Source organism: Haliaeetus albicilla, chromosome 13 (genome assembly GCF_947461875.1).
Source record: "Haliaeetus albicilla chromosome 13, bHalAlb1.1, whole genome shotgun sequence".
Taxonomy (NCBI): Eukaryota; Metazoa; Chordata; class Aves; order Accipitriformes; family Accipitridae; genus Haliaeetus; species Haliaeetus albicilla.
Genome location: NC_091495.1, coordinates 28,285,550 through 28,303,756, shown reverse-complemented (window position 1 = coordinate 28,303,756; position 18,207 = coordinate 28,285,550). Strand labels below are relative to the sequence as shown.

The window sequence follows — 18,207 nt, the reverse complement described above, 5'->3', positions numbered from 1 at the left end:
TAATGGAAACGAAAGAAGAAAAGATATTCGAGGGTGTGCTGGGTTTATTTTTCCATATAACTTAACAAAAGGCTGCTCTGAATTTGGCAGAATGGACAATCTCTGATAAAATTTTGTTAAAGTTTTACCTATAGTCCTAACTGGATCTAATTACACAATAAATCAGAAGCAGAATGTCAAAGTAGAAAATTGTGACCACCTAGGTTCTGAAGGACAGAGAATAGCTAGATGCCTTACCGCCAATCCATGGGAGGAAGGCATCTAAACTGTGTTCCATCAACACCAAATGTGTAATGGGGATAAAAATATCTGTAAATATTTTAAAAGAAAAGAAAAAACAAATTATGTTTCCTGAATGTTTAGCCTTTAAGTGCAGCTGAATTGCATTTGCAAGCTTTTCTCACCTTTATGAGGCATTAAGAAATAATCACTGTAACACTCATCATACTGTAAGTGGAAGAAACAGAAAAGTTGCAGCTATCAATACACCTTTGAAATGTTTGAGGAGCTATTCACTTTGCCTAAACTTGTTACCCTGCTAAGTGGAACTAACAGTCTTGGTTCACTACTTAGACTCCTAAAATGCATCTAGAAGGTGAATGGGTTGTTCAAACTTCTCACAGGAAGCATTCATTCCCACGTGTTAGGCTGGGTGTCAGTGAGATGATTCGACAAGTGAAAAAAACCCAAGCAACGCAAATTTTTTAAAAAGTGCCATATCGCGCGCACACACTTGCTTGGGAATGCCTCCATGTTACTGAGTGAAGACTTCTTTTTTTTGCCTGGAAAATCATAAGGGAAAAAAAAAAGAACACAAAACAATTCTATTTATCAAGTCTAAGACATTACTGCATACTTACTTTGGACAAACTTAGTTCAGATTGTTGTATTTTAATAAAATGTTTTTCATAGCACAAGATCAAGAGACAGACTGAGATAACAGATTTGAAAGCTTACATTTCAACCAGAAGTCTTTTATGAAATCTAAATTCTGCTAAGGTGTTTCTAACACAAACCTTTGTAATATTAGGCTAATACCAGGGCAAGTTAAAAGACAGTATAGTACAGAGAGCTGCTAGTTCAGAAACTCCAGAACTCCTGCAAAGTGATAAAAAGTAGGAAAAGGTAAGAGCAAGTGCTCTCAGAGAAAATTAAATCCACAGTAGTGTCATTAACTGTAGGTTACTTGGATAAAACAATTCTGCATCTTTATCCAAGGAATCCTGGATACTCTATTATAGATTAAGCCAATCAGTGGGAATGCATCTGAAGATTTATTTAATTACACAATCTTCTTTCGCTTTTCACGGCTAAAGAAATTATATGCAAATTCTAAAATAAATGAAAATACATGACAATTAAGTACTGTTCTGACTCTGTACTTTTTAATACTGACCTTCAATTTTTAATCAGCCTTTACTATCTGCAGTCTTAACAGAAAACAACCGAAAACCTTCAGTTTATACACACTGAAAAAAAAAAAAAAAAAAAAAAAAAGCCAAAAAGCCCTGTGCAGTTTTTATCTGCTCTGAGCCACTCCTTGCGCATCCAGTGTGATGTCCCACAGGTTTGTTTTTTTTTTACCTTAGGCATTGTTCAATGGAAAGACTCTTTCAGTTGGTGCTTTTTGCATGTTCCTCCAGCTGCCCAGTGGCATGCTTTCCATGACAGATGCTCTGGCTTCATTCTTAACATATGTTCCAGATGATAATTCCATCTTCTTTTCTGGATAACTTTAGAGCCAAGGGGTTTTTGAGCTGTCTAATGAATCTTGGCATCTGTTATAAATTCATTCCATTTAATACATAGTATTTTTCTAAGGCATTTGCTTTCAAAGGCATTTAGATGTCTGTACCTTTGTTGGATTTCCAGCTTTCCAATCCATATGTTAAGATGGAAAGAAATATCTGAGTTGAAGTTTCACACCCTGGTCTTTAAAACATGGATTTTTATGACCATATCTTATTTAGTTGGTAAATGAAACTGTTGCCTTGCCAATCTGCAACACTAGCTCCTTACTGAAATCCCCAGATGACAGGCACCTTACTACCAACATACATAAATTTATTCCCTTCTTGTATTCCTTTACTTTCCAGTGTAGTATTTGAGCTGGGAGCTTCCAGGGATTAATTGTATTTGTCTAGATATTTTTTTTTCCTTACAATTACATAATAGCATTGGAAACAAACAAAAAAAACCCCAAACAAACAACAACAAAAAGATAATGCTTTTCATTAAACTTCATCTTCTAATCACTGAAGGACAAGGACATGTTGCAGTATCTCAGAAGTTACTGCAATTACCACAGAATTTTTTCTTTGTTACAGAAACGTCTTATGATTTCTTAAGTAATTAAGAATTACTAATCTCTCCAATGTAAGCTTTCAGCATTTTTTTTTCTGAAACCCTATCCTCACATTAAACTTTCTCTAGTTGTTTCTTCTTTAATGGTATTGTATCTAGCGATAGTCACTTCCTTTCTATACCAAAACTGTTCACATCCCCAGCCTAAAGAGCCTAAAAGCCCCAGACATCTTTTAAATGTCTCAATTATCTGTATCCTTCCCATTTTATCAATTGCTCTCTACCCTCAACAGGCCCACCAGCTGCTTAGAACCATGCAAAAATAGTAGCATTTACCAGTGACTCTTTCAAACAAGACCAGAGAACAACTGTGGCCAAGGGAAAGGCGTAGCAAAACTGATGGGGGACTTTTACGCTGGGAATAACCAATAGCAGTTACAGTATGAACCAAAAGGAAAATACCTGTAAAGCATTCTAATTCATCTGTTATCATTTCAAACCAGGAACAGAATTTCTAACTACAGTAGAAGCTGAAACCATCACTGCATGTTTCTCTTTCAGAAATGAAAGCACTCTTCAGCACAGCATGAGCATGAAAAGCTATTTCCTTGGAGACTATCCTTACAACAGACACTGAGAAAGTTCTCCTGATCTTTGCTGCTCTTGGTACCTGGTCCATATCCTAGGCTCCACAGCAGCTCACACCATTCTATAGTTAAAAAGGCACATCAATGCAGTTAAAATTGAAAAAAAGATCCACCTCTTTTCTCACAATGAGGACTTGAGGAAACTGCCATCTTTACATGCTTTGTTGAGTCCTATCTTTCCAACTTGAAGCCTCTGTAAGGCTTTACGTACACTAAAAGCATTTGTATTTAAGATGGTGCATTTTTTAACACCTTTCTCTTCATATATGGTATGTTCTAAATAGCATTTAATAATGCGTTCTTCAAGCATTGGTTAAATCACAATGCATCAAATTTCTTGGTAGGGAGTAATTATTAATATTTATCTATTCTGAGGAAAGATTAAAATTATTAATGAATCGATTCATTTGTTGCTTTGTTTATTAAAAAATAAAATATGCACATTCTAAATAAAGAAATACAAACAGATTCTCAAGGAACTCCAAAGAAAACAAGCTATCTGGAGCATACTTAAAAATGTCGATTGGCAAAAGACAGAGATTGTGGTAAGCCACCCTTTTTATAAACTGTGCATTGAATCAGCATAAAACCTTCCTCTAGACTACGGCTACAAATATATTGACATCAATAGTCTACCAACCATGGATGGCTTTTAGGGAATAAAGTGGATTGCAAGAAAGGAAAAGCTATGAATATGCTAAAGCTCTAATGCAGGATCGTATTTACTATACAAATGACTATTGTGAGGCAATTTACCAGTGACAATGATTTCACTGAATATAAAGACCTGCGACTTTCTATCCAGCAAAACTCACTTTATTATAGAGATATTTTCCTTTTGTAAGAAAAGGTCAGACACACTATGGATGACCAGACAGTGATGCTTTTGCACTCATGCTGCCTCTGCATAAAAAGAGCTTTTTTTCTCCTCCTTATTTTACCCAGCTCTGGAGTAGCAACTTGTTGCCTCTTTTACAGGAAAATTCATTACAAGAAATCAACACAAACTCAGATTTTATGTCCTTATGTAAGAATAAGTTTAATTATTGAAGTACGTTCCTCAAAAACACTCAAAATACCTATTAATTTTAGAATTTTTTTGAATGTGACCTTGTTTGAGTGGGTCAAGCTTTTATTATCAAAAGTATATTTATTATTATTTGCCTATCTACAGCAGATTATTTAAAACCTCACGACCAACACACTCAACATTTGTAGCATCGTCTAATGACTATACTGATACCCGGGAGGCTGGTACAAAAAAAATACCTTGCTTAGACTTATACGTAAGTATGTATTACACAGCTATTATACACCACAAATAACGCAGTATGACCGTAACTGTTTCCCTAACTCTCTCTTTATAGACTAAATAATATCTACAGCTATCTTCTTGGAGAGGATGCAGGGGAACACAAAGTGTTAGAAAGGATCCCTAAAAAAAGCTGGGTTGGTTTGGTTTTGGTTTGGTTGGGGGGGGTGGGGTGGAGCAGGGGGTTGCTTGGGGGGGGCGGTGTTGTGGGGTTTTTTGTTGTTATTTTTATTTTTATTAGAAAAGGGAGATAGCATTATGGTTGTGGCAAATGGGAAGCTACAAGGTATTTGTAAGTGCCTGGAGAATACAACACTCATTCACCATGAAATTTATCTATTTGGTCTAATATCAGCATGGTTGCCCATACTGCTGCATATAACAGCAATTCCCTGTCTCCTCTGGAGCAAGGATGGTTGGATCAAGTGAGGGAAAAGTTCATCAGCTCTACATAAGTCTCTTTGTTCCAACAGCAGTTCCACATAAAATCCTATGCACGTGGTGTAAACTGAATGTGTAAGATCTTGGCTGTGATTAAAAACCATCCAAAGGGATCCCAAATACAAATGTTTACAACAAAAATTAATTTCAAATATTCATTGTGCAAGCTGAAATTACAAAGAGCTTGAACCTGCTCCAAAATTTGGTATATAACCAAACAAACCCAGAAATAAGCCTGCAAAGAATGAATTTTAGCCAAAACCTACTTTTACAGGAATTCTACCAAATGCAGCAGGAACTCCATGGAAAACTTAAGAGGCTTAAAAATTAACATTATCTGAAGTTTCACTGATTGTCTACCAACACAATATGTATATTCTGAACTCTAAGAACCATAAGTATAATTTTAATCTTGAGTAATATCCAGAAGCCAACAACTCACTAGCCTCAGAAGGATGTCTATCATAAGCTTTGGGTGGGTTTTTTGGTTAAAATACTCTTTTTAAACAGCTTTCAAGCTCTAAACCCAAGAGGATTACAAAGCTACTGTATCATTTGGACTAAGGAACCATTTAATGTTTCAGACATTAGCCAAGTCACTATTCTGTTAAAAATCACTGTTTGATTAAAAACTACAAACACACAAGAATAGAAACTAGCTAACCTCCTGGTGGCATTTTTTAATTCAATCACGTTTAGGACTAGCACAGAGAGTAAATCAATGGAGCTCTTCTAAACATGAACTTCAAAGAAAACCCTCTAGAAATACCATCTAGGAATACAAACTGGTTGTGCTGCAGTCTGGTTGTAGTGATACCCTAAGTTTTAGGTGCAGTTTTATAACCTATTTACTCTTGCAAAGGTAGGGGTTGCCACTAGGAGGAAGCTGTCGTGCCCCTCGGTGCTGCCGCTCACGCATTCTAGTGTGTGCCAGCACTACTGTTTGTGCAGCTACACAGTGAGTCAGGTCAGGGAAATGATCCATCTGAAAGTTACCTAGGAAAATAAAAATAGATTCATTTTCAGCCAGATAAACTTCCTGGTATGATTCACCATGTCACCATTACAAGCACAAGTGCCAACACAACCAGGCAAGAAGAGGACATGACACTTCCCCCATTTCAGCAACAGCTTCCACTTAACACAAGTTTCAAGTAAACATGGAACTGTATCTATCAGGGGCAAGTTCACAAGCTCCTAATTAAAATACAGTAGTTGCTGCTGTTTCTCAAGATAAGAATAAACTTGTTCAGAAAAGCTTCTGATGTGTTAGTCGGCATACATAAATGGGCATGATATTATAAAAGCCAGCACAGTTCAAAACAAAGTGAGTGAATACTAGCTTTAAAGTAAAGCAATCAATGCTGTATGAAAGCACACTATTTTGTAAGTATTTTCACGTGTGTATAAGTTACACCACTAATCCATCTGCACAGTTTCGTCAGGTCAAAAGAATGTAAGTACAGGTAGAGATGTTGTCATGTTCCTATGGATTACCCCTCCTAGTGATTGCTGTTCAGGGGTTTCCTCCAGTCTCTCTGGAAGACATCTATCTAAAAAACTAACCTTAAGAATTGATAAAGGACAACTGGTTTTTCGCATCTTATTAACAACTCATTCCTTTGTAAGCCCTAACAGATTTCACCTCTTCCTCTGCAACATGTCAGGAGGATAAACGAAACCCAAAAAATCTACTGCTTCTCCATCAGGCTGAACTTCAACTACTATCAGACTCATTCTACTTCCTATATAAACAATTACATTTTAAAAACCATGAATATTCAAACATAAGGCACTCAGAAGTTTCACAAGGATGAACAAACTCACATTCAGGAAGTCTCTGAGGTGAAGTAGCAATACTATGTCCATTTTATCTGAGGGAAACTGTGACTTGGACGAATTCAGGTTAAAATCCACAATACTGAGTCCCAAATTTAAGATACTGTTGGTCCAATTCTTTACATAATTTACCATCTTACATGTCTTTCTTCATTACAAACATAGTTGTCCATGAATTTATCGCAACCAAAAGCACAGAGCACTTGTATAAAGTAGCAAATGGATCTCTCTCTGGTTGTGGTGGTCTCATTATCTAGGCCTAGTTAGCAGCTATCTGTGAAGACTATTCTGGTTTCAGTAACTTTCTTAGCGTGACAATGTAGATAAAAGACCAGCAGAAAGCTATCTAATTTTTACACTTCAACTGTTCAAATGTAACTGAGGATTACGCAGTTTGGAATTTCAACATAAAAATGAAACAACTAATAAAACAGTGAACTTCCTGATTTTACACAGTTAACATGCTACCATACTGTAATTAAATATTTTTTGGGAAGACTACCCCCAAAGGCAAGACAGATAGTATTTTAAAAGTGAACTTCTGAATCTGTCTTGAAAAAGAGAAGGTGTTTTCTTATCAGCGTGCTGGCATGTGACACATCCATTTCCTATCTTCCTACCAGTTTTAAGAAAGCACTCTGTAAGAAAGCAAACTATAAATTTAGAATTTATGGTAAACAAGATGTCAGCTGCAATGATCTGATTAAAAAGAAATATACTTAGATTTATAAAAAGTAAGCTAACACTGCCCTGATTTGCAAGGGAAGTAATCAATATAACACAGACTAGCTGGGACATAGTTAGAGACGGTACTGAAGACGACTGGAAAAAATGAGACTGGGGGTACATCTACATTATAGATAAGGAGTATGCATCTGAAGCAAATCTCCCAAATATCAACTATTACAAGCTTTGGCTTACACTGTGACCACACCTCATACATGCCCACTGCCAAGAGGCTCTCAGTCCATAGGAACAGACATGACAGTGAGTCCAAAGCAAAGCTCTGGAAACATGCATAGATAGTGTGGACACCAAAATCTAAGCACCTCTCGACAGATTCCCTCCTATTGTGCTGTATTATGTGCTAATGGAGACCTACCCTGAGACTCAGCAAACCCTCCCAGTGCAAGCCAAGATCTGTGCTGCTGGAACAACACTGTTTTGCCTGCGATTTAGGAAAAATCAAACTGCTTTCAATAAGTTGGAGGCTGAATAAATCCCAGGCACTACCACCATCTTCTCTCCATGTTTTGGCGGGAAAAACACTCTAATTTTGTCAACAGATTGTAGAGATGCTCATGAAGGGTCTACAGTTCCTCCAAGAAAACAGAACGCAACCAAGACAGCACTCGAGTGGTTATAAAACTTTCTTCCCTTGTCCTCCACCTTCTATTCAGTCCCTAAATCATCACTAGCCTGATCTCTTCCCAAAACTTATTTTTCGATATCTCAATTCGCAGTCTCAATTGCCTCTTTGATACTCATGCCCTAAAACTTTGACTTCCCAGTCCAGCCCTAAACTCCTTCAGGACCTAGTTTCAAGTCACAGCTGTTGACCTTATTAATGTTTTTGACAATTACAGCAGGGGTACTACAAAAGAAGTAGGTCCCACAGAGGCATAAGCTGATTGACCTAGCCGAGGTGAGAACAGGTACATGGATTGCCTTTGAAATAAAAGAAAGCACAAAGACTTGGGAGATTTGTTGGACTGGCACATAGGTATATTGAGGGAAGATGATGTTTTAATGAGGCATCAAACGCCCTGGTATTGCAAGCAAGTTATCCTTACAATAACAACATCTTCAATGTGAAAGTAACATAAACACAAATGAATTTTAGTTTATCAACAGTTGACAGTATGCCAAAGGTATTACACAGCGTGACTAAGCTTTAAGTAAAAACAAAAAGTAGGAGTTTTATTAAATAGAAAACACATATTTAGGAAACAGTTCCTCAGAGTCTTCCCCAACAGCATACTTTCAACATCTGCTGGTCATGCAGTACTGCCAGGCCAAAAGAGTTGTGAGCAGGAAAAGGACAATGAATTGTTAACATCTTGCTTCCCTAACCCCTGCAACAGAGAATGTTAACCTTGCTTCTTTAAAAGTATTGCCCTCATGGGTAACAAACTGGTATGAATAAGAGAAACCAGTATGAATGGAGAAAACCTTCAGAACATGAGCAACAAGGCAGCATTCATTACATAGGAAACGGAACAGACATACAAGAACATGCAACCCAGTGTGTCCAGAATACTAAAAAAACCCCATTGCCTGGGCATTCTCCTGTGTAACAAGAAACTTGTTGTTGTCAGGAATAATAAAAGCACTTTTCTACGATAAAACGCAGGGCATGTGGAAGCCCAAAGCCCAAGGTGATGAGCACCAGAAACGTGCCTCACAAGCCACTGAAAGGATGATAATAAACAGGGATTCTGTCTAGGTATTGAGTTTGTTCGACTTCTTTTCAAAAATCTGAAAATCAACAGCACTAAGGTCAAACATGTTGACACCCCCGTGAACATTCCACATTAATAATACCCTATTAATACAAACATAAGATAATACCTTCCTCCCTCTGAATATATTACTGCATCTTCTACCTGACATATTAGTAGTAGGAACTACTATATCTAATCAAAGAACATGCACGGAATTTTAGCCACTATCTTCTACAATACAGCTCCATCTAGAAGAGCATCATTTTTACCAATCAGAACCACAAGTGTACATCCATTTAAAAACAGGGAACAAGCTGTACTACAGCTACATTGAAACAAAAACAATTTTTAAAAAAATTAGAAAATTAATCAATCATGCACAGCTATCTAAACTGGCATTCAGCAAGGATAGTGCAGAGAAAAATCCCGAGACTGTTTAAAATACCTTGCGTTTCAGGCTTCAATTACTGTATCAAACTGCCTTTACCTGCAGATGCTGGTAATAATCCAAGGTGAAGAGCTGCAAAAATAACACTCACCTCTCTACTACCTAAAAAGCACCTGGAATAAACAGTTATTTAGCAAAAAGAACACCCCACACTCATTCTAGTTTCATCAAGTTTAAGATTTTCACATGATTCTGACCTTCCTTCAGGGAAAAGTAAGGTTAAAAAGGTTATACTTATTCCAAAAAGAAGAGCTTGGTACTCAACTACAAAGTGAATGGGACAGAGGAAGGGCACAGAGGGCCCTTCTCTTCCAGTGGGGTAGCTGCAAGAAAACAGCCTCTAAATACACAGATCTCTGCTCAGAGTATATATGGAAGCAAAAAAAAAAAAGTGTGTGAGGTTTCCCCAACTCCAAGCAACTTACAGATTTACCTAAATTCATTTCTACACGGAGTGCATGATACAGAAATGTCTGAGAACTTAAAAAAAAAATCTAGTTTAGATATCTGGATGCATAAACATTTATATAAGAGAGCTTGCACTGCCGTTTTTCTCTCTCTTTGGTCCTCATGGAGCTGTCTCTTTTACAGACATATATTTTATTGGAAATTTACTGTAATACATATTTTCTTTTCATTGGATAGAATTGGAGTAGAAAGATTATAAGAAAGGCTTATTTAGTTTCTAGTGGTTCATCAATGAAGACTTTACCTTAAACTACTATTCGCTAAGACAATTAGAAAAAAATAGTTTAAATTTCTTCTACTTTGTGTAGCAGATGTTCAAGATAGGCTATGTAAATTTGTCTTTGTTAGAGGTGTGTTAAACTACTCAAATAATTCAGACAATCTGCAAACAAGATTTCTGACAGGTTGTGAATTACACTCAATTAGTACCATAACTTCTGAGATTAATTTTTCGATCAAGGCATTCCTGCCCCCACCCAAAAAAAAAACCAAAACCAAAAAAAAAAACCCATAAACATATCACATGAACTCAATTTCCAGTGTGTATTTCCAAAATTAACATCTGTTTGGTCTTGGTTCAACTGTAAAACCCAGTGTCCATTACTTAGTTCTTTTTCTGGATTTGGAGGGGGAGGAAGGGAGGGGAAGACATGTCACCTTAAGACTGTAAATAATTTGTACTTTAAACAACAATTGTATTCTTATTTGGAACAATAGATTTATTCCACTACACTATTTATTCTTCTTGATAGTAGATATAACAACAATAAATATTTTCCACATGGTTATTTCTTAAAATCCCATGATACCTGCATCATGTCCTGAACAGCAAAAAAGAAAACAGACCAGCAGTTGAATAAATCTCATCACAGTAGATCAAAATACATCTTATTCTATGAACTCTATAAGTTTAGAAATACTAACACTATTTCAGGTAATTCAATTCTGGATACTATGTTATAAAAAGCTGTATTTAAAAAAACCAACCAAACAAAAAAAAACATTGAGTGAAAAATGGTATTACGGTATTTCAGTAGTATACTCTTTACAGGACAATCTTATTACAGGAAAGCTTCATGACATCTGTTTTTTACCACCATCTCATTACATCAAACTTCTTAAGTTATCATGGTTAAGCCACAGCAATTTTATACTTCAGTTCCCTCTCTATAAAATTTATATACTAATCCTTCTCACTTCAGGTGAGCGCTGTGAGATAAAATGAGGACATTAAAAATTATGAGACTGTATTAAAGTCACCTCCATAAGCAAGTCAGATACATTATCTATTCAATATAATTTGGGTAAAAATATATCATGTAAGCTATGTAAAGATTGCCACGACAAACAGCATTATCTAACGTAACACACTTGAATGCAGAGGCCCAAACAGAAGTATGGTAATTGCAGTATGACAACAGAAGCACTGACTTAAACTGACAACATTTTGCTTTGTATTTAAATAAAGATTTAGCCACCTTGTTATGCAGTGCACATTAGGTATATTCTCCCAAGATTAAAAAAAAAAAAAACAACAAACTTACTCTTTCAATTAAAGAAAAAGTTAGTTGACATGAAATTTAAAACTGGGTCCTTTAAAAAGTTAGCATCTGTGTCAATTTTTCCTTTGTCCCAAATGATCTTTTAATAACATGGTAACAGAGACTCTTAAACCTTTTCATATGTTTAAACTAATTGAAATCTTGTGCACAGGTTATATATAAAGAAATTAGGTTGCAATTAAGCATAGTTATTAATGATTCTTAAATCTAATTGTTGTCACTATTATAGACCACAGACAAGGTCAACCCTACAACTCAGGAAACCAGCTCCAGCTTTAAAGAAAAACATACCACCTGAATTATATGCATAAAACCCACTTTTGTAATTATATAGCTCTAATCATACTAAGCATGTTCATCTATGTAAAAAACCAGCGGTTTCCAAACTGTTAGATTAAAAACATATCCCCCTGTAAAACATTAAATTTAATTTAGTAAATACAGTAAAAACACATTAAGTAAAATTAAAAATACTCTTACAATAATTTAAAAAAAACCTACTCTGCAAAATGTTGTGCTTATAAGCAAATCCAAATGTAAATCATTTCAGCAATTACTGCAGAGTCCTTACACTAACTGCATAAATGTAAAATATGTGCTTTAACTTCTGCATATTAGCAGCAAGGTTCAGATCACTGTATTTCAGATTTTTGGTCAAGATCGCTTCCCTTTCACCTGTATGCATTAGAAGGAAAAACGCTGGTGTCATCTAAAATGGAAACTCATAAAGCAAGACAACACACTTCCCTCCTAATCTGGTGACAGGAATAACTGGAGAACAGAGAGAAGAAAGAAAAGTTTTCCTCTCTGAAACAAAACACACTGAGCCAGTGAATTGCAAGAATATCTTTGCAGCAGCACAAGAACACAAGGCCGTGAGATGCTAGGTTCTTGTCACGAGATCTGAGACATTGAGTCACAGACAACCATAAGACCGTCCATACAAAATACATTCCCACTCCTCTCTTGTCTGAGCAGAGACTCTGCTCCAAGACAACTGCTACGCTAGCTCTCCGCTTGTACAAGTTCTGATGTCTCACAGGGTACATCTGCATTCGTACTTTAGTTTGGATAAGGAGAGCACTTTTGCAACAAACCTTCCTATCACCTAGTTAATGCACTTTCATTTGCTGCATGGAGCAGTCCTGGAGTGCGCAAACCTGCTTCCATTCAGATGAAAGTAAAAACCACAAGACATACTCCAGGAGCACTGCCAAAGGGGCACAGGAGCAGACAGGAGCCAGTCCAAAGTAACACCCACTTCACTTTGCAAATGCACTGAGCATAGAGAGGTATCAGGTCCTCATCACCGATTATTTCATTCTCTGAATCCACTCTCACTGGACTGCATTACTTGCTCAGGCAGGCCCAGCTACTGTGCTTCAGGGTCTCCTTTCACCTGTGAGATGGGACCTGACTGCACCTGAGGTTCACTGAGCTTCTCAGGCTTTGCTTCCTCTTGGGTTTTGTGCCTTCTATTGTCCAAAGTTCTCACCTCTAGCCTGTCATCTCTGTCTGTTTGACTATTCACATGTAACAGCTTACTCTTCCTCGGTATCATCTAGTCTCACCACACTGAAACTTCTTCTCCTAAGGACTACTCAGAGCCTGAGTATGACTCATCCTTAATTAAATAAACTTAATTCTGGCATTTCTTAACTTTGAGTGCTGGCTGGCTATTAAAATAGTAATACTTTAATGGGTTCATCACTTAAGCACACAGAGAAAAACAGAGCACTGAAGCCAGTGGTGTAGCATCACATCGACTCTTCAGTGCTCAACCGCAGAGTTAAAAGCTTACAAACATATAGCCCTCAGCCCTCTATTACTGGCATGGATACAGCACTAAGGATAATAAAGCAAACAGTTTCTCAGCACGTTTCACAGCGGTTAGGAATTGTAACACTGTGCCCTAACAGACCCTGTCTTCCCCAGCCTCTCCCTGTCAGAGTCTCAACTTGGAGAGAGATCCCCCACTCAACTTTTAGTCCTCCCCTCTCATTCCTACATTCAGTTCACTTAACCCGCCTTTGTAATGGCCTATTTCATTAGCTGGCTCCTCAAAACCATTCTTCATCCCAGTACTTCCAAGTCATCCTCATACTCCTTGATTGGGCTGTGAATCACAGAGAGAGATTGTTTTGTTCTTTTCCTTGTATCGCAAACCTTCCTGACTGCTGAAGAGAACAATTTTAAAAGGTCCTAGACTATATCCACATGACCAAGTAATTTAGCATAATAGAAGCAGATCAGTCAACTGAAGCAGCTGGTGCCCAGGCCGCTACGTTTCCAGCATGTAGCGTGTACGAGTTTTACGTCAAGTTAAATTCAGTCTGGAGCCTCAGATTGAACATTGCACCATACACATGGTTCAGGGCTGTCCAAAGGACCGATCGCTGCGGCTGGAGTTCAGTTGGTGTCCGCCTGGAGAAGAGATCCCACGCTCAGCTTCCTCCAGGAGGAACCTGGTTGGTACCTACCAAAACCACCCTGTGAACTGAGCCAATGAGTGTCAAGTGGGGATGACGAGAGAATTCACTTTAAAACTGTAATAGCATGATAGCTTGTGGAAGCAAGACAGCTTTACCCAATCCCACGATGCTTCTTTGTACAGAGAGAGAATATTTAGCTGCCAAAATAAGAAGTGTCTACTAAGCATATTCCAACTTTCAGAATTTAGATTAAGTTTGGATACTTTTTCTTGGCAACAACAAAAAAAAGCACTTAACAACTTCGAGTCTCTTGCTCCACAGCAAGGTCAGGGTAGAAGTTGTAATTACATGAAATGTATAACCATTGAATTAAATGCTTACGAATTCTTGACATTGGAAAAAAACACTGCACTTTTCCTTTTGTTTTCAGAAACAAACAAAATGAATGCTTTAATCCAACAGCAACCAGAATAAGTCAGACACAGAAAATTAAGGACAATATTAGGTCTAATAAAAAAAAAAAAATCCCACTTAAACCTACACAGTTACCTATAGCCAGAAGGAAAAAAACAACTATACATTCACTCAGAATTAATTAAAATAAGGAAAAATGCATGTCATGAATTGTCTTTACTTAAAAAAAAATAATTACTAACAAAACTGACATCAAAGTGTCAACTCAGTAGGCTTTTCTTCAAGTAACAGATAGTAAAACAGCATGAGGAAAACTTTTACTTTACATTTCCGAATTTCAGATATTCAGTAAGACATTGAGTGTCATTGTACATTGTCCTTTTCTGGAGCCCAGTGATTAATATATGCGTATCCACTGCTCACAGAGAGTTGATATCAGGGTGTAATAAGAATGAGCGATATTACATGAAGGAACTGACATCATGTAGAAGAAAAGTATGTGGATCATCCTAATCATTCTAATACATTTGAAAGAAATGTGTATAAAATAATCAAAAAAAGGAAATCAGATACCCAAACTGAGTAAACAACAACAAGATGGGAAGGAAAAATGAATTAAAATTTTAAATAGTTCCTGTCACGTAAAATTTGTTATAAGTATATATTCCAAAATAGGAAGCAGGCCTTAAACTTCACATAGCTTAGCCCATTTTCATCTACAATACCCATAATGCATCCTGAAATACAATTTATGCAGGAATAATAACAGAATAATAAACTTTTTCTCTCATTCTCTTGGCTTCTTTGACATTTAATGTCAATCTGCAATAACAAAGCTAATAATGATCTTTGTCTTCACACTGCTATTGAAACAAAGCATTTCTCTGTAAATTAAAGGGTAATTTTGTTCCCACTATTCCAGTCTAAATCTTTCTAAATCACAGAAGCTCATGGCATAAATCACCCTATAATCCAGATCACCTTCTCTCTGCAAGAGAGATGATGTTCTTTTGGAAATAATCATGTCCAGCAACCATAACCCAAAGCAGAGCAGCATGAAGCATGGAAGATTTCACCCAAAGTTCATTACATTATACAAATGCCAGATATTTCTAGAGGTTTCCCATTCAAAGCTTAACATACAACAACCTTCCCAAATTTGTAAATCACATGGTGACACATTATAAACTGACATCTCAAGAATTTACAGGCATTCAAATGGAATAGAAAATCGTACTTTAGACTGGCTTATAATTAGGAATATATTCTTTAATCATACAGCTTCCAGGTCTGCAAAGTAATTGGGTGTATGCTGAGCTTTATGCAAGTATTATGTTGATTTTATGGGGACTACTTGCATTTGTAATACAAGCTGAGCCACAGTGAATGCTTTTGGCATCTAGGAAGTTTCACACAAAGTATCACATCTGCAACAGCTTCCAGGCAACCTTCTACTGTGCACCTCTTCCAGCTGCCACAACAGCCTACTTAGTCTGATCCATGGGTGACAGCAGCTGCAACAGCAAGGTTAAGTGGGAATTACTGAGTCCAACTTCCTCTTCACTGTCAGTTACCCCCATAACCAAGGGCAGTGCTGAGGGTTAAGTATTAACAAGACCAAGGCCTTAATGGCCATTAATTCCATATGGTCAGATTAGGTCACTGCAGACCAGAAGATAAATCAAGAATGCTCATATGTGTAACCACGTAACACCACTGCACACAGCATACCATACATCAGAAGAACTTTCCATTAAAAGGTAGAACTTACCCCTCTTCTGAACCCAGCCTTCCTTCACAATGGTAACATCGCTCATGATGGCTCCACTCTGAACCCCCAACTCAAAAGAGTATTTCTTTGAGTTATCAGCTTGTCTGCTTGGCTTCTCTTCTACAGTTCTTCCCAGTTTCTACTGATGAGTCAGCCTGGAAGGAAATATTAGAGAAAGAATTTAAGTCTTTTCTGTTTTTCTCACTTGACAGCCAACAAAAAAGTCTTTGTTGATGTCTTCCACTGACTGAGATCATATTAAAAATCTGCCTTTTTTTTAATTAACCATATAACAGAATCATGTTTCTAGTTTTACAGCACATTTTCCCTGAACACTGTAATACTTAAAAGAAGCAGAATGTGTTAAATTTCAAGTCATATGGCACTTTTATAAAATGCACACAGTAGAATTCTCTCATACTAATGCATAGGATGCTGTTAAACGAAAGGGTGCTGGTACTGCTTCACAGGTCCAACTCTGAATGCACAGGAACTTCAACCATTCCCACATTTGTCAGAATCCATGCAATGGACAAGTGGTTCCTCTATTATGGCTACATCAATCATAACAAGAGTGCAGTGAAATGGAAGGAAAGGTTCTGTAAAGGAGCTTAAAACCAAAGCCTTAACTATTATGGATACGGTTATCCTCATAACAGTTAAAATCTGTAGTAACCAGTTTACCAGTCATGCAATTAGATTTTTTTAATGCTTTAATTAAAAGAAAAATAGTAAAGGCTACAGAAATATAACCTTCCTACTTCCACTATAACTTCATTATAGCCAATACAAATCCTTAACTTACAGAAGTTTTTTAAAACCAGCATCATCTGCAAGTACAAGAACAGAAAAACAACTTCTTAGGAGTACAAATTAACCAAAAAAGCCAATGTTTAGTTTATGAAAAGAAGGAGCGCACATTTTCTCAAGGCTTTAAGCCAGGCAGCGACAAGAGTGCTCTTTTTCCTACAAAGCTCAGCTTGCAGGGAACAGAAGGGAAGTCAGCCCTGGGACAGGACATGCCACTCTCAGAAGCTACAACCCTCTCTTCTGACCACCTCCGTCCCAGAGTACCTAACAGCTGTGAAGAAGACATAAATACCACTACAAGCAAGTAGGCAGAGAAGCCAGAGGGCAGGAGAGGTTTCCTTTTGCCAGCAGACTGCCTTTGCCCTCCACCCTTCAAAATTAAAGAGCAGCATTCAAATAATGCTCATCTAGAAAAGTATGGGAAGCCAAGAAAAGGGATTACTCTGATGGTGGAGGAACACCCTTCTAAGGCTGTACACACAGAAGCACGTGTGTACACAGTGCTAGCACGGAACAGGAACTCGCACACCTGTTTAGTACTATCAAACACAACACATACATATCCATTTAGTAGATTGACCAACAAATGTAAACACGTGACAGACAGAAACACGTATGACTGTGTCAGAAGAAATCTGTGCAACAAATGAATGGAGAAAGGACTGGGAAATAAGCTGGTTTTATCTAACCAAGTACAGGCTAAAAACTGAACCATTATATGCATGCAGGTTATTTTTTATTTATCATTTGAAAAACGTGTATTTGCACCACAGAGCAGCTAGATGGAAGGCTACTTCTGTATGGATGCTGGGCTGTGCAAAAATAAAACTTGGTATGAGTATTTTTTTCAAGGGGTATGCAGCAAAAAAATGCAGTACAACCTGATTTTACAGAAACACTGAAGAGTGTCCATTTTACAGTTTTGCTTTCACTGAACTATTTTTTCAAAAACATGCAGTATTTCAGCTGCATAAAAGTAAAAACCACAATGCTAAATTCATTAATACTGCAAAGTTTAAGTAATATTGAATACAGTGCCTCTGAGACATCTCCATGGCATTGGCAGATATGAGAGTAAGACCCATGCAGGTGATGCACAGCCTTTTGCATTGGCATCATACCCCGTCATGTCTAGAAGCACACCGGGCACCTGTGTTTATGCAACTGCACCCTGCCTTAAGACTTAAATATTGTTTAAGCTTTCATAAGAGTTAAAAGAAAATGTTATGTACAAGGTTTTGGAAGGATATGAGACTGCTTCGTTACTGTTAATTGATCTCACTAGCTCTAGCTGTTTAGACTTTGTATTATGTAA

At 37.2% G+C, this 18,207-nt stretch overlaps 1 protein-coding gene across 3 annotated transcripts in view; it reads right to left on the bottom strand.

Annotated features, from left to right (window-relative positions):
- Positions 1–18,207, bottom strand: part of AKT3 (AKT serine/threonine kinase 3) — a 163,285-nt gene that overhangs the window by 134,075 nt on the left and 11,003 nt on the right. For 2 of the 3 annotated variants that reach the window (XM_069800617.1, XM_069800616.1), the window contains exon 2: positions 16,083–16,237. In XM_069800617.1, the coding sequence (XP_069656718.1) occupies positions 16,083–16,128 (46 nt within the window). In that variant the 5' untranslated portion in view covers positions 16,129–16,237. Of the gene's footprint in view, positions 1–16,082; positions 16,238–18,207 lie in introns of those variants that run through there. The other variant, XM_069800618.1, reaches the window with a different exon arrangement.